The following is a 17301-nucleotide window of genomic DNA, read 5'->3' as shown; positions in this document are numbered from 1 at the left end:
TCACCATGAATAAACCGCGTAGTGTCTCATCTCTCATTCGCTTTCTTCGTGAATTGTCGTGTCCCAGAGAATCGGGGGCAAGCCCGCGGGATTCCCTTCCGATTCTCAACCAGGCTCCGTAGTCCTAGTCAAACAACCCCTTAAGCACCCCTGCGCACCTTGGTGTCCGAGCCCAAATAGTCGATGGGGTTACGGCACAGCGGGCACGTGTTCTGGTTGCTGCTCTGGAACCACTTGTACAGGCAGGTGCGGTGGAAGAGGTTCTTGCACGTCTGGCACCGCTTGTCGGGCATCTTCTTGTCGGTCGAGATGATGGAGTAGCAGATGGCGCATTCAGTCTGGCCCTTGAGGGCGCCGACAATGTTGCGCCGGAAGGCCGAGAGGCCGTCGATGATGCTTCCGTTCTGTGGTCTGTGTCAGCAAGCTTTCCCCATTCGCTCCGACGTTTGGCCGGGTTAGGGGGTCAGAGAAAAAGATCTTACCGAGAATGTGATGACGCCCTGCGTCGTGAGCAGCCAGCTCTGCCATTTGCGCTCGCTCACCGCGACACGGTTAATGCCCACGACGCTGACGCCCTCGATCGGGTAGCTCGCAGGGACCTTGACGGCGATGGACGCCATGCTCTCGTCCACCTCGTAGCCCGCCGTGATCTCCTTGCCCGCCTTGCTGACCTTGACGACGAGCTCCTTCTCGTCGTCGTCGGCGGGCGGCTCCTGGCTCGCGGCCCACGCCGACACCTCGTCGAGCGCGTCCGAGACGATGATGGGCGAGAAGTAGCGCGTCATCCACCCCTCCACGGCGATCCGCGTCTGCTTGGAGCGGCAGTCGAGGTACCACGTCTTGAAGAGGCCGGGCGTGTACTTGAGCGTCAGGTAGTACAGGTGCACGAGCAGCCAATGCAGGTTGCGCTCGTCGGACTCGGCGTCGGCGAGGGAGACGTTGTAGGAGGTAATGTGCTGCGTCGTCAGGCCCTCGCGTTCGAGGTTGAGCGGGTGCGCGGCCGAGTGGCCCAGCACGTCAAAGGTAAAGTCTAGGAGCGGCGCGATGTAGTTCTCCGTCTTGAGGTGCTCGGTATAGTCGTTGCGGACCTTGAGCGAGGCGGTGCTGAAGGCGTCGAAGACGAGGTGCCAGGAGAGGAGGTAGGAGCGGATAGCGAGAGGGAACTGGGCGAGGACCTCGTCCGGGTAGCGTTCGAGGGTGGGCGCGTCGAGGAGGAGAGAGAGAAGCTCGTCGGGGAGTCGGGCGTCGGTCTTGTCGAGGAGGACGTTGACCGAGAGCTCCTCTTGCCGAGCCGGCAGGGCGTAGTGGAGGAGGTTGAAGGCGGCGGTCTGGATAGAGCGGGAGTCGGCGGCGATGAGGCCGTATAGGTCCGAGAGGTCGTTGATGTGCTTCAGGGGGATCTTATTGACCTGCCTGCAGATGATGGCGTCGACGATCTCCAGGGGCTGGGTGCTCTTCTCTCGGTCTAGTTTGAGGAGCTCGATTAGTGACAGGGACTTGGTCTCGGCGAACTCCTTGAGGGCCTCCACCAGGTCATCATTCGGTTCCGACAGGGTCTCCAAGGCGGTCATGAGCTTCAACGATGCGTGAATGTAGGGAAGCGAGTCGTCAAGGCGGTCATCTGACGCCTTGGCCCACAGGGCAGTTGAGAACTCGATCGTCTTCTCCCAGTATGAGCCGTATACGTCCTTCATGCTCGGAAGCAGCCTCTGCAACGCCCTGCAAATCTCTGCCGACAGGGCGGGCGTGAGGTTGAGTGTATCGTCCATCCACGACGTGATCTGGCGAACGGCAAAGACAATGCGGTTGTTGGCCACAGGGATCTCGCCAACCTCGTAGACCTGCAGGCAAGCGTTGAGAAGCACCAGAACCTGAAGCGTCTTGTCGGCCTTTCCAGGTTCCACAGATGCTCCTGCAATGTCACTAATCAGACGGTTGCAGAGCGTGTTGATGGTCTTGGACGACTCCAGGCTCTCGCCAAAGCCGGCGAGCACCGCAGTTGCTGCCAGGACCGTGGGTGGAGTGGCCTTGAAAGTTGCCAGCTGGTTAATTCTCTCGTCGCCAGTAGCCGGGAAGCCGTGCTTCTCGGTCAGAGTCTGAATGAGCTCACTCAGGGCCCTAGAGCTGTAGACCCCAAGCGGCGTGAGTTCCTTCGCCTCCTGTGTCATGATAGTGATGAGGCCGTTGACCAGCTTCGTCGAGCCGACTTCCGAGCTGTCCCTCCATCCCTTGGCGTCATCAGCTATGGCGTTGATAGTTGCTCTGGTGGACGAAACAAACGACTCGGCCGACGCAAGGGCGTCGCCCACGTCAAGGTTAATATATAGCTTATTTTCATCCGTCAGGGTGATCTGATCCGACACCATCTGAATTGAGACGCAAAGGAGGTAGAGAAGTTCAACCTGGAAGCTCTCCGGCAAGGTTGAGACGGAGATGTCAGAGGACAAGAGCTTGGAGGTGTATGAGGCCATTCTCGCAGGAATGGAGTAACCGTCACGATCTCTGCGCACGCGAATGCGTTGTTCTTGCTCGGTAGGCTGGATCAAGAAGTGCGCGCCTCCCAATCCGCTGGTAATGGAGAGTGATGGGTTGAGCGAGCCTTGGAGGAAGTTTGATAGCTGTTGCATCCAGACGTTCGTGCTCGGGAAGAGATCTTCTGTGCTGATAGAGCCTGCCTTGGCAGCTTGGAGGGCCTGCTGGACCAAAGTTTCGATCCTGGCAAAGTTAGCAATGAAACGTGTAATAAGACCAAGCTACTCACCCAAGTGATTGCGGCCCAGCTTCCTCCAGATTCCTCTGGATGATGGTGACTACCGGCGAGGTGCCATCGGTGGGCTGTTCCAAGAGTGCTCTCAACGAGATGGCACGAGACGAAATTGCTCTATCGTTGAGCTCGGCGAGTCCCAACAACTCAGTAACAACTGCCATGTGCGTCGATTCATCCTGTGACAAGAGCCCAGGCTTGTTGTTCGCCAGTGTCTCCAACGCCCGAAGCGCTTGGATCGAGTGTTGTTTGTCTTGCGACAGGGCGGATATGCTGTTGTTCACCAACTCTTTGGCCGTAGATTCGGTGACGGCGTCGTTTCCAAGAGCCGCTTCAAAGAGGCTCCAAGAGTCAGCCTCTCCGCGGGCTGTGCTGGAGCATTTTGCCTCAAGGAAATCTTGGAGTTCTTCATGTGACTTGGCAAGTCTTGATGCTTCCTGGCTAGCGATCAGACGTTCAATACCTCTGGTTGCCAACTTCTCATCAGAAAGTTTCAGTAAAGCATCGACCCAGGTCTTCCAGATAGTCACGTAAGCCGTCTCCTGTCCCTTGAGAGTTCCCAGGACGTTTACGCAGTTCAGCAGGTCAGCAGCGGACCGGGAAGCCATCAAAATTTCCATGCGGTCTCGGCCCTGTGGTGCAAGGAATTGTTCCAGAGCCTGGGCAGCGTCTGCATCTTCCCACACTTGCGGAGCATTCTTTCCAACGCTATAGACAACACCGGCAGCTCCGTACGGTTTGAGGTTCCTGTTTGCAAGCAAGTTCAAGCTGCTTGTGATGATGGCCTTTGAAGGGCCCATGAGGAGGCCGATGGACGATTGGCCTGTCTTGTGGACTTGGCCAACTAGAGTGAACCAGCGGTTGCCTTCGGCAGAAACAGCCTCTTGGGATTTTTCATAGTCCTTGGAAACTTCGGGTAGTGAGTTGGATATCCTTGTACAAAAGGCAGACGAAAGGGCGTCCAGCTTCTCAGTTGTTGCCTGAACCAAGTCGGGAGATGACGGGTCGGCAGCAACTTCGTAGACTTCGCCAAGCACAGCAAGTCGTCCATTTCCGCCAATTTCCCATGAGGAGTTCTCGGGGGTTGGGAAGAGGAAGTGCTCAATTAGAGGAAAGAGATACTCCTGGACCAACGTAGCTCGCGGGCCGTCCGAAGGGAAGTTTTGCAAGAAGTGTTTGGTTGTGTGAACATAGCATGTCCAAGCAAGCGTGGCGTTCATTCTTGGTTCTTCCCTGCTCGCAATGCCGACCCTCATTGACTTCAGAGCATCCGCCGAGGCTTCGACAGTGAAGTGCTCACCCGGAATAGCCTTGATGAGCTCTTCCAGATGTTCCCAGTACTTGGCGGAGCTGCTGTGGGATCCCTTCTCCAAGAAGCCATTCAACCTGGTTATAGGGGTCTTCTTCTCACTGGAGCTCGCCCAGATCTCGGGGAACTTGCTTGTCAGTTTTGTAAGAACTCTGACGTATTCGACAGCCGACCCAGTTTGGCTGCTCTTGAGTCCCTCTGCGAGAAAGGCCTTTTTAATGCGAGAGATCTGGGAAGTGACCGACTCTTGCCTTTTGTCAAGGCATGCCCACAGCAACTGGCAGGCTGATCGTCTGACTGAGGCGTCGCCCATGACCACGCTCTTCCAGACCTTCTCTTCCGTGAAGAAATTGTCATATGCCTCTTCTTCCTTTTGAATGTCGGCCGGATCGAGTTTCTGCAGGAGCCCGAGAACAAGGGAAATACTAGCTCCCACGACACGGAGATATTTGGCCTCGGCATCGTCGGCTGTCGTCGATCTCTCGTCGCTCAGGGTGTCCTTCGTTTCTTGGATGGCGTCCGTCGCATAGGTCAGGATCTGCGACTGGCACTTCTTCCAGAACAGGACAACCTTCTCCGGGCTGTTGAGAAATGACGAGAGGCCGTCATTTGCAGCCCTCGACACAACTCTGTCCTTGTCGTACAGACCGGCGAGCCAGGTACCCACGATCTTGGGAACATGCTTCTCCATGCGCTTCCGGGCCGACTTCATCAGCTCGAATTGCAGTGTATGGGAGAGTTCGCGCACTCGGCGAGAATTGTCTACGGAAATACGAGGATATATTTGTACCTGTTACATACATTACCACATGATCATCAAAACGCATCTCCCGGGAACAACGCACCCATGCTTCCAAGACTGCCTCTTCTGCACCTCCGTCCTTCTCGAATGGGTGGGCCTGTACGTAAGCCAGGAGGTCTTCCAGCGCCTTTGCCTTTGTCGTGGCATCTTTCTTGAGTGTGTTCTTGAAGGAAACGACAACGTTCGCATCGGAGATGGATGACAAGTCGGGGGGCTCGGCGAGGTAGGAGAGGCCGCTGCCGGCTGAGGAGGAGAAGCCGCCGAACCCGCTGGCAGGGCTGGCGAAGCTTCTTGCGCCGGACGATCGGCCGCCTTTTCCAAAGGCACGCGACATGATCTGGTGGTTAATGTAGGCTATGTCTTGTGTAAGGTGTTCGATGGCCTAGATGTCGATGTAGCTCGGTGCAGGACCTGGCGCGTCGCAAGGAACCAAAAGTCGAAGATGACGTTGGCGGGGTACAGTGTACAAATGCGGCGGGCACCTTTTTTTTCCACCCTGGGAGAACACTAGGGAAAAGGAGAAACAGCAGACGGAATGCGCGAGATGAGTGGAAATGAACAAGGCCGTCTGTAGACACGGCTGTCGTTTCAAGTATGCAAAGAAAAGAGCAATGGGCAAGTCGGATCTATGAATAGGACTCAAGTCGCATCGCAGCCTCGACAAGTTCTTGTTGCGCCGTCAAATAATTCCAAGGTGTAATGTTGACTCAGGCCGATAATTTTGGCCGATGTGCAAAGACGCCGGGAAGACCGCCGGCGAATGAAAACAGCCAAGCTGCCCCGCCAAAGCTCCCGCTCTCAAGAACCCCCCTTGCTGATGATGCTGTCATAGGTAAGCCCCTCGCACGTGACTTCACGTCTTCTGGCCGCTAAACGACCCGTGCACTCGGGTACTCGCGCCTTCTCGCCCCTGTCCTATCAATCGTCCTCGATTGGGCCGCCTTTATCACATCTCCACACGGCTCCACTTCCCAGCCCCTGGGCAGGACTGAGAGCAGCAACTTTGGGCACACTGCAAGGGCTCCCTGCGTCACCACCATTTCACCAATTCGGGGTCGTTCGGCGGTTTCAAGCGCGTGTTCTCGGGCAAGAGGGCCACTGTCCGCAAAGGTTACCCCGCAAACTGAACCTCTGAAGGCCCCCCATGAGTGTCCACTAAAGTCAGGCAGCGAGCCAGTAGACAGAGACGTTCAACACACCATCAACCCATGGCGCCCACATTGTCCGGGTGCTCACTGAGTGAGAACGGCGCTAGGGAGCGGTAACTGTGGGCCCACCTTCCCCCATTGCACCCATTGCTACCTGGATCGACCAAACCCCGCCAGTAGCAGCTGATTGCCGCTTGCTGCTCCCTCTGGCCCGTCTTGTCACATCGAGCCATTCTACGAACTCTCGCCGCTCCTCCTTGCCAAACTTCCTCACTTCCTCTCTGCATCGCCGAGGTTGCAGATTCGTTCCAATTTCACTTTTCAACTTTTCGCTCGCAACAGCTCGTCAACCTACAGCTTACATGCGGGCAGTACATCGCGCAGTCTCCCCCGTTACTTCTTCCTTGTGTAAGTCTTCCGACTCGTTCACGTGCGCTTGGTGGCCAATGCTGGCTGCCGCAGTCGGTCGGCTGCCTTTTGCTTTCAAGGACCTGTGCTACACCCGTGGCTGCTTCTCGAGTACTTCGATCTTCATCTTGCTAACCTCCAGAAACACAGACACAGGAGCATGGTAAAGACATAAGCCCGACGCCATCATCATGCTCACGACCCTTTCTCGCGCCTCGCCTCGCGCGGGCGGTCTGCATGCCGGTAGGGCCTCTGCAATCAAAGCTCTGGTCCCATCGATCCCAGCACCCACGAAAGCGAGTCACTATGGCCAGACTCGAAGCTTCCGCTTCGGCGCGTGGTCGTCATACTTGGACCCCGAGTTCCAACGTCAGCTGCGAAGCCGTCAGCGCATTATCAAATACAAGTACATGGAGTCGATCAATCGCAAGCTGTCCTGGGATCCAAACTCGCGTGCCGAAGATTCAAAAATCGTGATGAAAAAGATGATGGCACAGTGCTGGGCCAGACACGGCCATACCCGCTCGAATGGAAGATACGTGCGAGAGGACGATGTGAAGAAGAGTGGATCGAACGATACCCCGGGATCCCGGCCTGGCCAGAACATTGAGGACGTTGAGCGCAGCGCCATCAATTCTCTCTTCACAGGCAAGCGTGCTGGGCCATACGAGTATGATTTGTGGCAGTCTCCTCTGCAAAATATCCGCAACTATCTCGGTAGCCAGACCAGAAGCAAGTCGACGGCCTCCATCGGCCGGGATGTCCCCTCTGAGATCGACCCCATAACAAACCGAAGGATTCATTCATCGCATGCACCCCAGTCCGTTTTTGACAATTCATCAGAGAAGGACAGTCAAGAGCCCTTCTTCCCAGACGGGGTTCCACCCGCCGACGAGCTCAAGGAATATGGCAATGTCACGATTGACAAAGCCCCATGGGCCGACGCCGGGGCCACCAGTGGAGTTGCGGAGACCCCGCAATATGCGGATCTCGACAAATACAAGCCAGTCATGGACGACAAGCTCGATGCTCACCAGCTTTCCGAGGAACCGAAATACGACGACCTGGGGAAGTACAAGCCGGTGGGTCTCAACGACATTCTGGCAGAGTCGGGCCCCGTACCCAGATATGAGGATCTCGGCAAGTATGCCAACCCGCTGCTCAGCGGGCGCGCGCCGGCAGAGCTCTCTCATCCAGCGTATGGGGACCTCGACCAGTACCGCCCGGTTATGCACAATGAAAATGCAGAAATCCCGGAGGCGCACGAACAGTACTCAGACCTGGACAAATATGGTCCAATCATGCACAATGAGAAGGACGTCCTAGAAGAGACGCAGTCCTATGATGACCTCCATAGGTACGGACCGAGCGGCTTCAACGAACCTGAAGGCCTGCCCCCTCGTACTGCTGAGGAGAAGTCAAAGGATTACGACGACCTCCACAAATACGGCCCGCAGTCTTACAACGAGCCTTTTGGATTGCGCCCGACACATCCTGAAGAGGCCTCTAAGATATACACGGACCTGGACAAATATGGCCCTATGGCATGGAATGAGCCTCATGGCCAGGGTCCCATTCACCCTGAACTGGCATCCAAGGCATACACAGACCTTGATGAATACAATCCCATTGGTTGGAATGAGCCGCATGGGAAGCCGCCGATGCACCCAGAGGAGGCCTCAAAGCAGTACAAGGACCTTGGAACATACTCCAAGGAATTCAACAGAGCTGGTGCGCCGCCCCCAGAGGGAGTGGTTGCCGCGGTTGAGCCTGCAGATGCGGCAAAGCATCAGCCTGTCCAGTACGACGAGCCCGAGAACCAACGACCGAAGCCGGACTGGGACCAAACAACCTTCGACGAGGCCAAGAAGTACCAATCTTACCGCTACAACGAGCCTGATGGCCAGCCTACCGAGGTCGTCGACCCTGTGTCCAGAGGTCTGAGTGACTTTGATGAGGAAATCGCCGCCAAGGCGAACAGACGTGTTGCGTACACTCGGGCAACAGAGCAGGAGAGGGCTGACGATTTGGATTTACTTCGCGCTACCGACGTTCGAGCTAAGATCCCGACGTCTTCTGGCCAGTCTCGAAGGGAGTATAGCACAACGAACAGACAGATGCTCGAGGCCGACCTTCCCCGATATGAAGCGAATTGGGATATCTCAAGCAAAGCTGCTCGCGTTACTTTACAGAAGTCGAGAAGCAAGGTCTGGGATCACGTTCCAGCCGAGGCAGAGAAGGCGGGGTTCACTGGCAATTATGTCAGAGACTTTCCCGAGGACTTTTCCCGGTCCTGGAACAACATTGTGGCAGCTGCGGAGAGCCAGGAAGAGAACAGCAAAAGCCAAACTGTCAACCAGGACGAGGTTGAAGTCGCCTCTTTCGATGAAAGTTTTCCGAGGTTGGAGCCAGCTCTGGACCGGTCGTCTGCTTTTAGATCCACCCAGCTTCTGGGAAAGAAGGGCCAATCCGACTCTTACTCGAAAGAACCGCAAGGCCTCGAACTAAGCTACTCTGAGGAGTGCGGCGGCAAGCAAACCTGGCCCGCTTACGTGCGATCATACGGTACAGTGACCGATGCTTCGGCCAATGCCGGATCCTCGGCGCATGATGCCATTTCCGCCGCCAAGAACGAGGGCGTGGTGTCTTCGACCACGGCCGAAGTGGTTCGCGAGCCAACCATCTACAAAATCCTCGCGTACGACCCTACCATGCAAGCCATCAACACGGCAGAGACAACGTCTGTTGTTCCCGACAGCGCCACGCCACTGACTCCGGCCGAGGTTCTTCTCCGCTTGTCAAACCCGACCAAGTTCTTCCCTTACTTTAGCACCCTACAGAGAGAAGGATACGAGATCGTATCCGGAAGTGGAGATGTCCTGGTTTTCCGCAAGGTCCGCGAGGCAGAGACGGCAACCAAAGGGAAGACGACTGCTCCCTTCGCCCCTGCAATCGAAAAGCCCACGACCTACCAGGCGCCAAAGGTGAACCCCATCGACATGATGGGGAGCGACCCCGTAGTACCAAGCGCTTACTCTTCCAGTCCTACAGGCTACCTCAACTATGATTACCCCGGAGCGGAGACAACAGAAAAGCCCCCGCCCCCATTCAGCCCGTTAAGGAGACGGAACACGATTTCCTGCGATAGTCAGGATTTCGAGCCTCGTCGACCGCCGAAACGCAGCAGGGCCAAGAAAATTGTTCTTGGTGCTGCCTGGGTGGGCGGGATTTCTTATGCGATTGGTGTAGTTGGAGAGTACTTCACGACCGGGGGCAGCGACGGCAAAGGCCCTAAAGGCTTGTGAGGAGATGCCATGATTGTTTTTTTCGGGTTTGTTTATGGGGGTTCGTCGGGTCAGGATGGGATATATACCTTATCGGTTGTAAGATTCGGCAATGTCACGAGCATGCCAGACTTCTTTTTACCTGTACCAATAGTAGTCTCAATGATGCATTGGTTCTCTTCTCCAGTCAACATTTCAAGCGCGGTGCGTTTGTACACTATAAGGTGAAGACCCGTATGATGATTAGAAACCAGCAACGTAGGAACGAGTTTGATATGAATTGATGCTGTTGACTACGAGAGTACAAGTGTGCTTGTCGTTAGAAAGCAAATTTTGAACGCCATGCCTTTCCTCCATCAAACTTGCGAATCCGCCATCCACTCGTCCAGCCAAGGCACAGGCCGCGTCAAGCAGTTCCGTCCGCACTGGCCCATCCTTCCTTTGGTTCCAGAACTTAAAAATTACCCGTATAATTCACTACTCGCGATGACTGTAGCCGAGCACACGACAAATTGCGGCTCCCTCAAGGGGTCGTCCTCTAGGCACGCTCGGTGAAGCCAGGCCCGGTCTTGACGTCGTCAATGTGGCTCATCTGCAGCTCGCGCTTCTGGTCCTCCTTGTTCCAGCTCTGGCGGCGCTCGAACGAAGGCTTCCAGCTGTTTGTGCGCTCAACGATCTGGGGCGGTGCCGAGGTGGCGTGCGGGCTCGTGGTATAGTTTGATGTGTCGGGGGTGGCCTGGGGCTGCGCGGTGCGGGGAGTCTGTTCGGATGCCATGTTGGTCTGTTGGTGATGATATGGTGCTTGTGGCTGGTTGGGTTTGGCTTCTGTCAATGGCTTCCCTGGTTTGGATGCGTTTGTTTGCTGTTTGTTTTGGGCAAGGACGTCGAGGATGGTGGGAGGAGTTGATGTGTTTATACCCAAGAGATTGGAATGTAGGTTTTATTACCACACGATGGACAGGTGATTTGGTGTAGAGTGACCAGACGAGGGAATGCAGGATGAGGGGGGATCTTCCAACCTTTTTAAACTTTCCGCAGCACACCCGATATGAAGGCGTCCATTCCTCTGAGGTCTTGTGTATTTTCAGGGTCCAATGCACCTGCGAGGCCTACCAAGCAAATTCGTTCACACCACCACCTACTCCTTCCGGACCCGACACCACTCCCCCACGACGATCGGTCTCGTCTTTTTTGGTGCAGCAACACCCGGCACCAGCACACTAACGAGATGCTAGAAAAGTGAAAGCAAGCCAGCCACGCCATCCCTACCCGTATCGTCCCGTTCTTGGTAGCCTTTTCTTACCCTAAACTCCTGCAAGAGGGCACACCCCGAGCCACCTGCGCTGGGCAAAGATTCGACGAGGCCCTTTCTCTTGGACGCGATTGACGCAGCAGCGTGGTACCGTACAAACGCATCGGACGACGATCACCTCAGCGGTATAGCATCATAGCTCGTTTGCCTCCGCTGCGCGATGGATGGAGGGGGCGGGTGTCGCCACCTCCATCAAGGCATCGGGTTCGGTGCTACGCCTGCGCGCCAACTTACACACCACTACCACCACCACCCCCGGTCATGAAGGGGAGAAAGTTTCAAGCATATGCTCTCCCCGATATCATTTCGCAGGTCTCGTCGAAAGATGAGCGAGCAGAGATACAGGCTCCGGCCGCTCGTTCCAGAGGCCGGCCTTGACAGCTCCGTCATCTAGGTAGGAAGAGGAGGGGCGCCGTCATGCAGTGTTACACTATGCGGCGCGTATCACCTTGTCCGTTTGTTCTGGGAAAGGTGAGAGGAACGAACGGGGAGGCGAAACAAAAACATTGAGTAAAGCCTCCCGCATGCCGATACTGCAGGCCACCACCGTCATTGCGGGGTAAATGGTCGAGGCCCGCCGACCACCGGGGAGGGAGGTTTTTAGCTTATCGGACGTTATCGGCATGGCGTGGTCCGTGCTGGTGGTGGGTAGGTGCATGGACCCACAGGAGCTCAGGAGGCGCGACGACCTCTGCCTTCCATGCGAGGCTGGCACCCTCGTGATCGTGACAGCTGCCTTTGTTGTTTGGTCCACGACTTTGAGTCGGCTTGATGATACTGTCAAGACCTTCATCTTCCATCGGGGGTTTCTTAAACCGCAAGATTATCAGGTCGCGAAAACAAAAGAATATAACACCCGAGGCAGAACTGAAGCTAGGTTCGTCGCTTAGCTAAGAAGCCTGTGGTGAACACAACACTACAAGAGAATTCACTTGAGTCTATCTGGGTTTAAACGTATTGAACGGGCTGGCTGGGCCTGGGGACTAACGCGTGTGGACCCTTTTCATGTACGTGCCAGAGCCACCGTATACAGTAGTCAGACCGGGCAAGAATCCAGATCTTATAGCTAGTTGGGATAGGTGTCGTTGGAATCGTTGTTGTCTTTAGAGATCGACCTGTAAATCGTACCATAGCCTCATCAACTGTAAGATCAGAACCACTTGTGTAGACCTGGATGTGGGCTGACCACTGGTTAGCCTTTCGGTATACATCCGACATTTGATCTTGGCCCCGGCCCCGCTTAGGCTGTCTGGGCTGGAATTCGGCAGTGTTGAATAATCGCAGTCGCTGGAGTAGTAGTTGGAAACGGCCCCGGGATATAAACCACGCAATAGGTGGGTAGGATCCTCCTTTGGCTGCTGGGTTGACCAGTAGGTTGATGGTCTAGATTCCCTATGGATCCCTATATATGATAGGATCCCTAAGAAGAGGAAGACTTCGGCTGTTGAAGTCTTCCTCCACTTATATACTGTAGACGTTCTAGCCTGGGGCCCTCCCTGAATAACGGCGCCGCATTCGTCCACTGGGTCCACTGCTCCACGAGGCCCTGCGGAACGTATTAGACCAATACAGTAGATCAAGCGGGCTTGCCGGCATCCCCCGTATCTCTTGGGCCCGGGCCGGCTCGTCAAAGGCTTGGAAGGTGCCTGGAGGTCCACGCTCGGTAGCCAGAGGTTCGTGGGGCCATACTGTTGCCGCGTCACAGTGCTCTAGCGTACAGTCTGCATTGCAGGCAGCAGTAAGGTCTTCTGGAAGGATCCCAACTACTATAAAGCTGCGTACAGAGGCATCAGAAGCATCAGAATCGCTAGAAAACATCGCAGCATCAATCAAAATCGCAGTGATAGTGGCGGTAACAGTTGAAAGATGATAGGGATAAATGTCGTGTCGTCAAGTACCCCTTTGAATGCGGAGTAAAAGTGGGTTTAAGTAGTGAGTATTCTAAGACTTGGCAAAAATGGGATCAGTCAGCACCCGATGGGATAGCTGGACGCCCTGGGCATAAGGTCGCTACCTGCACACCAGGTCTCCTTTTAGACCCTCGTAGCCGCAGCTTGAAAGTCGAGTTAGGATGACATGCACAAGGATATCCAGAAGATACTGTTTAGTACGTGGTACCTCTTTCTATCCTCACTCACCCTTATACAGCCCTCAATTCCCTTTCCACGACTACTACCCCTATCCGCCCCCTTTTTCGCCATCAGCTAAGTGCTCACACTAAGGCGCATAGGTTTATGTCCTATTGTGTCATAGACGAGCTCAGTGTTTACTGAAAAGGAAATATAACAGAACTCGTCAGTTGTCTAGTCATCGCTTTCGATAGAGGCGCTAGGTCTCATGGTTTTGCCACGGAGCTGTTGTGTACGACTAGGCCAAACTCGAGCATATTGGATGCATGGAGCCGAACACCGAGAACAAGGCTCTGTTATCACTTAAAGGATATTGGGACCTTTGCCCGCCCAGGGGTCGAGTTGAATATGAATAGTCGAACCGTGGACACCATAAATGCAAGCGTATGTATTTGGAGGATGCAACCACGTTCTCATTGGCTCTGGGTAGAATATCTTGAGGCATTTTCCAGCAATGGACATGATTAACTCCATTATGCCCTCGGTGCGAGTCCGCAGCTGATGGGATAGATGATTGGGTGGGTAACGTCGCAAGGGAGAAGGGATGTGGATTAATAACACATTGTCTCAAGGGTCGGTGATACTCGTACGAGTCATAGGAACGATCACGTCAAAGTGGTGATGTTGCTGGTTATTGCATTAGGTATGAAGATGGGAGATCTAACTGCGCGGTCAGCAGCAAGGTGAAGTGGGATATGCCCCTTGTTGTGGCCAAGAGGGGTTGGCCCCTCCTTGCAGGGTGTGGCTAACCGGGCTGTGCTCCTATATATATGATGCCTTCGATTCCCCTTCTCCAACAGTATGTAAGGGTAGCTACGAGGGGAATCGGTGGAGATTAGAGTGCCATCGGTTGTGTCTTATATCACTGGCACTGACTGAAGGGGGTATGTAACCGTCCGTGCCGTTCCGACCCGATTCCCTGATCCATCCCATTCCACCTAAATCTTTAGTTTCATCGCGTTGCCTCAATATGCATGGTTTTAGATCTCCTGAGACGTGGCTTTTAACGTGGCTATAAGCTTGAATCAGAACCTGAACAACTTTACAGCAAGTTCTACAGGAATGACAGCAGGTTTTCACAGGAATTCTTGTTAATCTTAATACCCCTATAGCTTCCGTACTCCCCCTAGATAACAATGGCTCTTATCTACATTGCCGCTATTAGAAGTACTGTAGTTATCATGGTAGTTTTTTTACATCGGCCTCTAACAACATAAGTAGGGAAACATAGGGGATCATGTGAGGTCGCTTACACTATGTGAAATGTTTCACATCGTAACAGAGGCTGCCCCAGGGGGCTTATGGCACTTGATGGGATAGGGGCGGGTTGAACCAAGAACCTTTGGGCTGTGTGCACATATCTACCACGTTAGATATCCTGATTTTGATTGGTGAAGATGTGCTTGAGCTCCTTATATCCCTTGCAATAGCATTAGAGCAGCCCTTGTTACGATGTGAAGAATTCTACATGATGTGAAGCATTTGGCATGGGGTAAGTAATTTTACATGGTGTGGAGGGTATGGTATCGTGTTACCTCTGCTGGCAGGCCTCATATGGTAACAACGGCCCACACATAACCATTGTAGATTAATTGCAAATTCTGTCTAGGGGCTTTCTTGTACTTATATATCTATTCTGCCTAGCCGCCAGTTTCTCGCCGATTGAGCTGGAGCAGGTTAATTCCCAATCTTTCCAACTGCGAACATGAAAAGGAGAATCTCTTTTTTGACGCTCCTGGTAGGATTCGGCGGAACTGTTGTTGTTCAGCCGCCTGACGATATCAATGGGCTGGCATCAACTTGGTGCTACACATATCTTTCGACCTATCTGGAGCCCATGACAATTGGCCCTGCCAGTCCATCTCCAACCGACTTGTCTGTCAACTCAATTTCTTCCGCCAACGGATCTACTTTGGCACCTTCAACCCTTCGCACCCTTGTTACATCACTTTCTTCAATAGGTGGCTCAAGAGCAACACCTTCGGGGTCAACAACAGCTTTTGGGTCCACGACGGCTTCTGAGTCAACTACAATCTTGGGGTCCACTTCCACTTTGGGTTCTACTGCATCTTCGGGGTCTGCTACACCTTTGGGACCCAGCACCTCTTCGTCGTTAGCTTTGCCTCCCATTCTGAGATCATCACTCACGACAGAATCGGCCTCAACGCCCACTCCCAGCGTCCCAGTGGATCGGCAGATCATATTCTTTATATTCCCTGGTAGAGTCACCAAGCGGGATTTAGAGAAGAGGGATATTGGAGGATTTCTCAACCAGGACGTAGCTGCAGACCGCCAAAGCTGCGATGCTGCTACTGTCTTTAGCCTGTCCTCAAATCGGCTTCTTGACGCAGGGAATCCTGTCCACTACACACCTGGCGACAACTACAAAGCCCTTCGCACGACAACTTTACCTTCAGTCGACGCTGTCACTACTACGTTTGAAATTGTAGGAGGCACACTTCAGTTTTTAAACTCGTCCCTGCCAGGTGGACGAGCCAACTTCTGCCAAGACCCTCGAGGGCAAGTCTACATTACTTTCACATCTACGCCAGTGGATTGTGAACTTGTCCAAATTCTAGCCTATGGAGGTAAGATACACCTGTCCTTATAATCGTCTGCTTGCCATGTGTTGACGTGTAATACTTTTGGTCAGCCGAGCAATGCGTGAACGGAAAAATCGTTGGTGCTACTGTGCCTACATTGCCAGTCGCGCAAACAAGCCAACCCTCGTTCAGCCTCGGGTCTCGGTCCAGTCAGACCAGTAATCCTGTCAGCGTACAGACAGCACAGTCACCTGAAGCACCCAACATACAACTTCCAGCTGGCTCAACACCTTTGACCTATTTTACCAACTCAACCTCCACAAGCTCTGCCTCAACTCCGACTACAACCACAACTAAAACCACGACTGAGTCTACAACTACGTTTACAAGGATGTCTACAACGACGTCCACGACTGGGTCCACGACTAAGGCCACAACTGAGGTCACAAACACGAGTACAACCACACTGGAAACTGCGATTAAGTCCACAACCGAGATCACAACCGAACCCACGATTGAGTCTACGGCTTTGAGCGAGTCCACGACTTCGACTGAGTCCACAGCTTCAACTCAGTCCACGACTTCAACCAAGTCCACAGCTTCGACTGAGTCCACAGCTTCGACTCAGTCTATGACTTTGGCCGAGTCCACGACTTCGGCTGAGTCTTCAACTTCGGCCGAGTCTACGACCTCGACTAAGTCTACGACTTCAACCGAGTCCACATCTTCGACTCGGTCTACGACTTCGACTCAGTCTGCAACTTCCACTGAGTCTACGACTTCGGCTGAGTCCACGACTTCGACTGAGTCCACAGCTTCGACTCAGTCTACGACTACGAGTGAGTCTACGACTTCGACCGAGTATACGACTACGAGTGAGTCTACGACTTCGACCGAGTATACGACTACGAGTGAGCCCACGACCTCAACCGAGTCCACGACTTCGACTGAGTCTACAACCACAACAACCACAACAACAACAACCACCAGTACCTCTGCAGCGCCCAGCTGCACGCCCCCTCTCATATCATTCGCGGCCTGTGCAACGCTGTCTGATCCATATACGCAAGAGTACAATTACGACATCGACTGCGGTAAAAGTAGCATTCCGGGTCCGGATGTTCCGTTCTACTTCAATGATGTTGTCGCGTCTTTGGATGCTTGTGTTGCCATTTGTGATGCAAATAATTACTGTGGTGTCTGGAATTTCTTTAATGATGGGAGATGCCAGACATTTAACTTCCGTAGTGGGCTGTTAGATGATTGTAATGCCTACGTCACGGGTCAATATCAACCTTAGACTCTCTATGTAATACTGCTAGGTAGTATTAGCCGACTTTCAGTTAGAATTTTGTTTCGTCATGATAATGGAGATAGGTTACTGCTGATGTATCTACAAGCGACTTGGAAGCAAAAGCAAATACAAGACTTTCCTAGCTACCGGAATAAATAAAAGACACTACGAGCAGGTAGAGGTACCCTGTGTAGCGCGTGGCTGGGACTGGTTATTTTAGACAATGTCTGAATGTATAAAGGCAGCTAGTTATACAAAAAGCTCAAGTTTTTATATACAACGTGGTTGATAAATGAGCGGTCCAAACA

At 53.6% G+C, this 17301-nt stretch overlaps 4 protein-coding genes across 4 annotated transcripts; 1 reads left to right on the top strand and 3 right to left on the bottom strand.

The window, feature by feature from the left end:
• Window positions 1-140: 140 nt before the first annotated feature.
• ColSpa_05493 (E3 ubiquitin-protein ligase listerin) lies at window positions 141-5209 on the bottom strand (the record flags this gene model as incomplete). Its single annotated transcript, XM_049271705.1, has 4 exons — window positions 141-404; window positions 483-2715; window positions 2762-4863; window positions 4919-5209. The coding sequence occupies 4 exons, from the start codon at window positions 5207-5209 to the stop codon at window positions 141-143; spliced, it is 4890 nt and encodes a 1629-aa protein (XP_049127662.1).
• A 1413-nt stretch (window positions 5210-6622) lies between these two features.
• On the top strand, window positions 6623-9736 carry ColSpa_05492 (uncharacterized protein; the record flags this gene model as incomplete). The annotated part of the gene is made up of 1 exon (XM_049271704.1): window positions 6623-9736. The coding sequence occupies one exon, from the start codon at window positions 6623-6625 to the stop codon at window positions 9734-9736; it is 3114 nt and encodes a 1037-aa protein (XP_049127661.1).
• Window positions 9737-10253: 517 nt separating this feature from the next.
• ColSpa_05491 (uncharacterized protein) lies at window positions 10254-10490 on the bottom strand (the record flags this gene model as incomplete). Its single annotated transcript, XM_049271703.1, has 1 exon — window positions 10254-10490. One exon carries the CDS (start codon window positions 10488-10490, stop codon window positions 10254-10256), a length of 237 nt encoding a protein of 78 aa, XP_049127660.1.
• Window positions 10491-14980: 4490 nt separating this feature from the next.
• ColSpa_05490 (uncharacterized protein) lies at window positions 14981-15358 on the bottom strand (the record flags this gene model as incomplete). Its single annotated transcript, XM_049271702.1, has 1 exon — window positions 14981-15358. One exon carries the CDS (start codon window positions 15356-15358, stop codon window positions 14981-14983), a length of 378 nt encoding a protein of 125 aa, XP_049127659.1.
• Between the last annotated feature and the right edge of the window lie 1943 nt (window positions 15359-17301).

Source organism: Colletotrichum spaethianum (genome assembly GCF_022836535.1).
Source record: "Colletotrichum spaethianum MAFF 239500 DNA, contig12, whole genome shotgun sequence".
NCBI lineage: Eukaryota > Fungi > Ascomycota > Sordariomycetes > Glomerellales > Glomerellaceae > Colletotrichum > Colletotrichum spaethianum.
The sequence above is the reverse complement of the archived record's forward strand: the minus strand, read 5'-3'. Positions and strand labels throughout refer to the sequence as shown.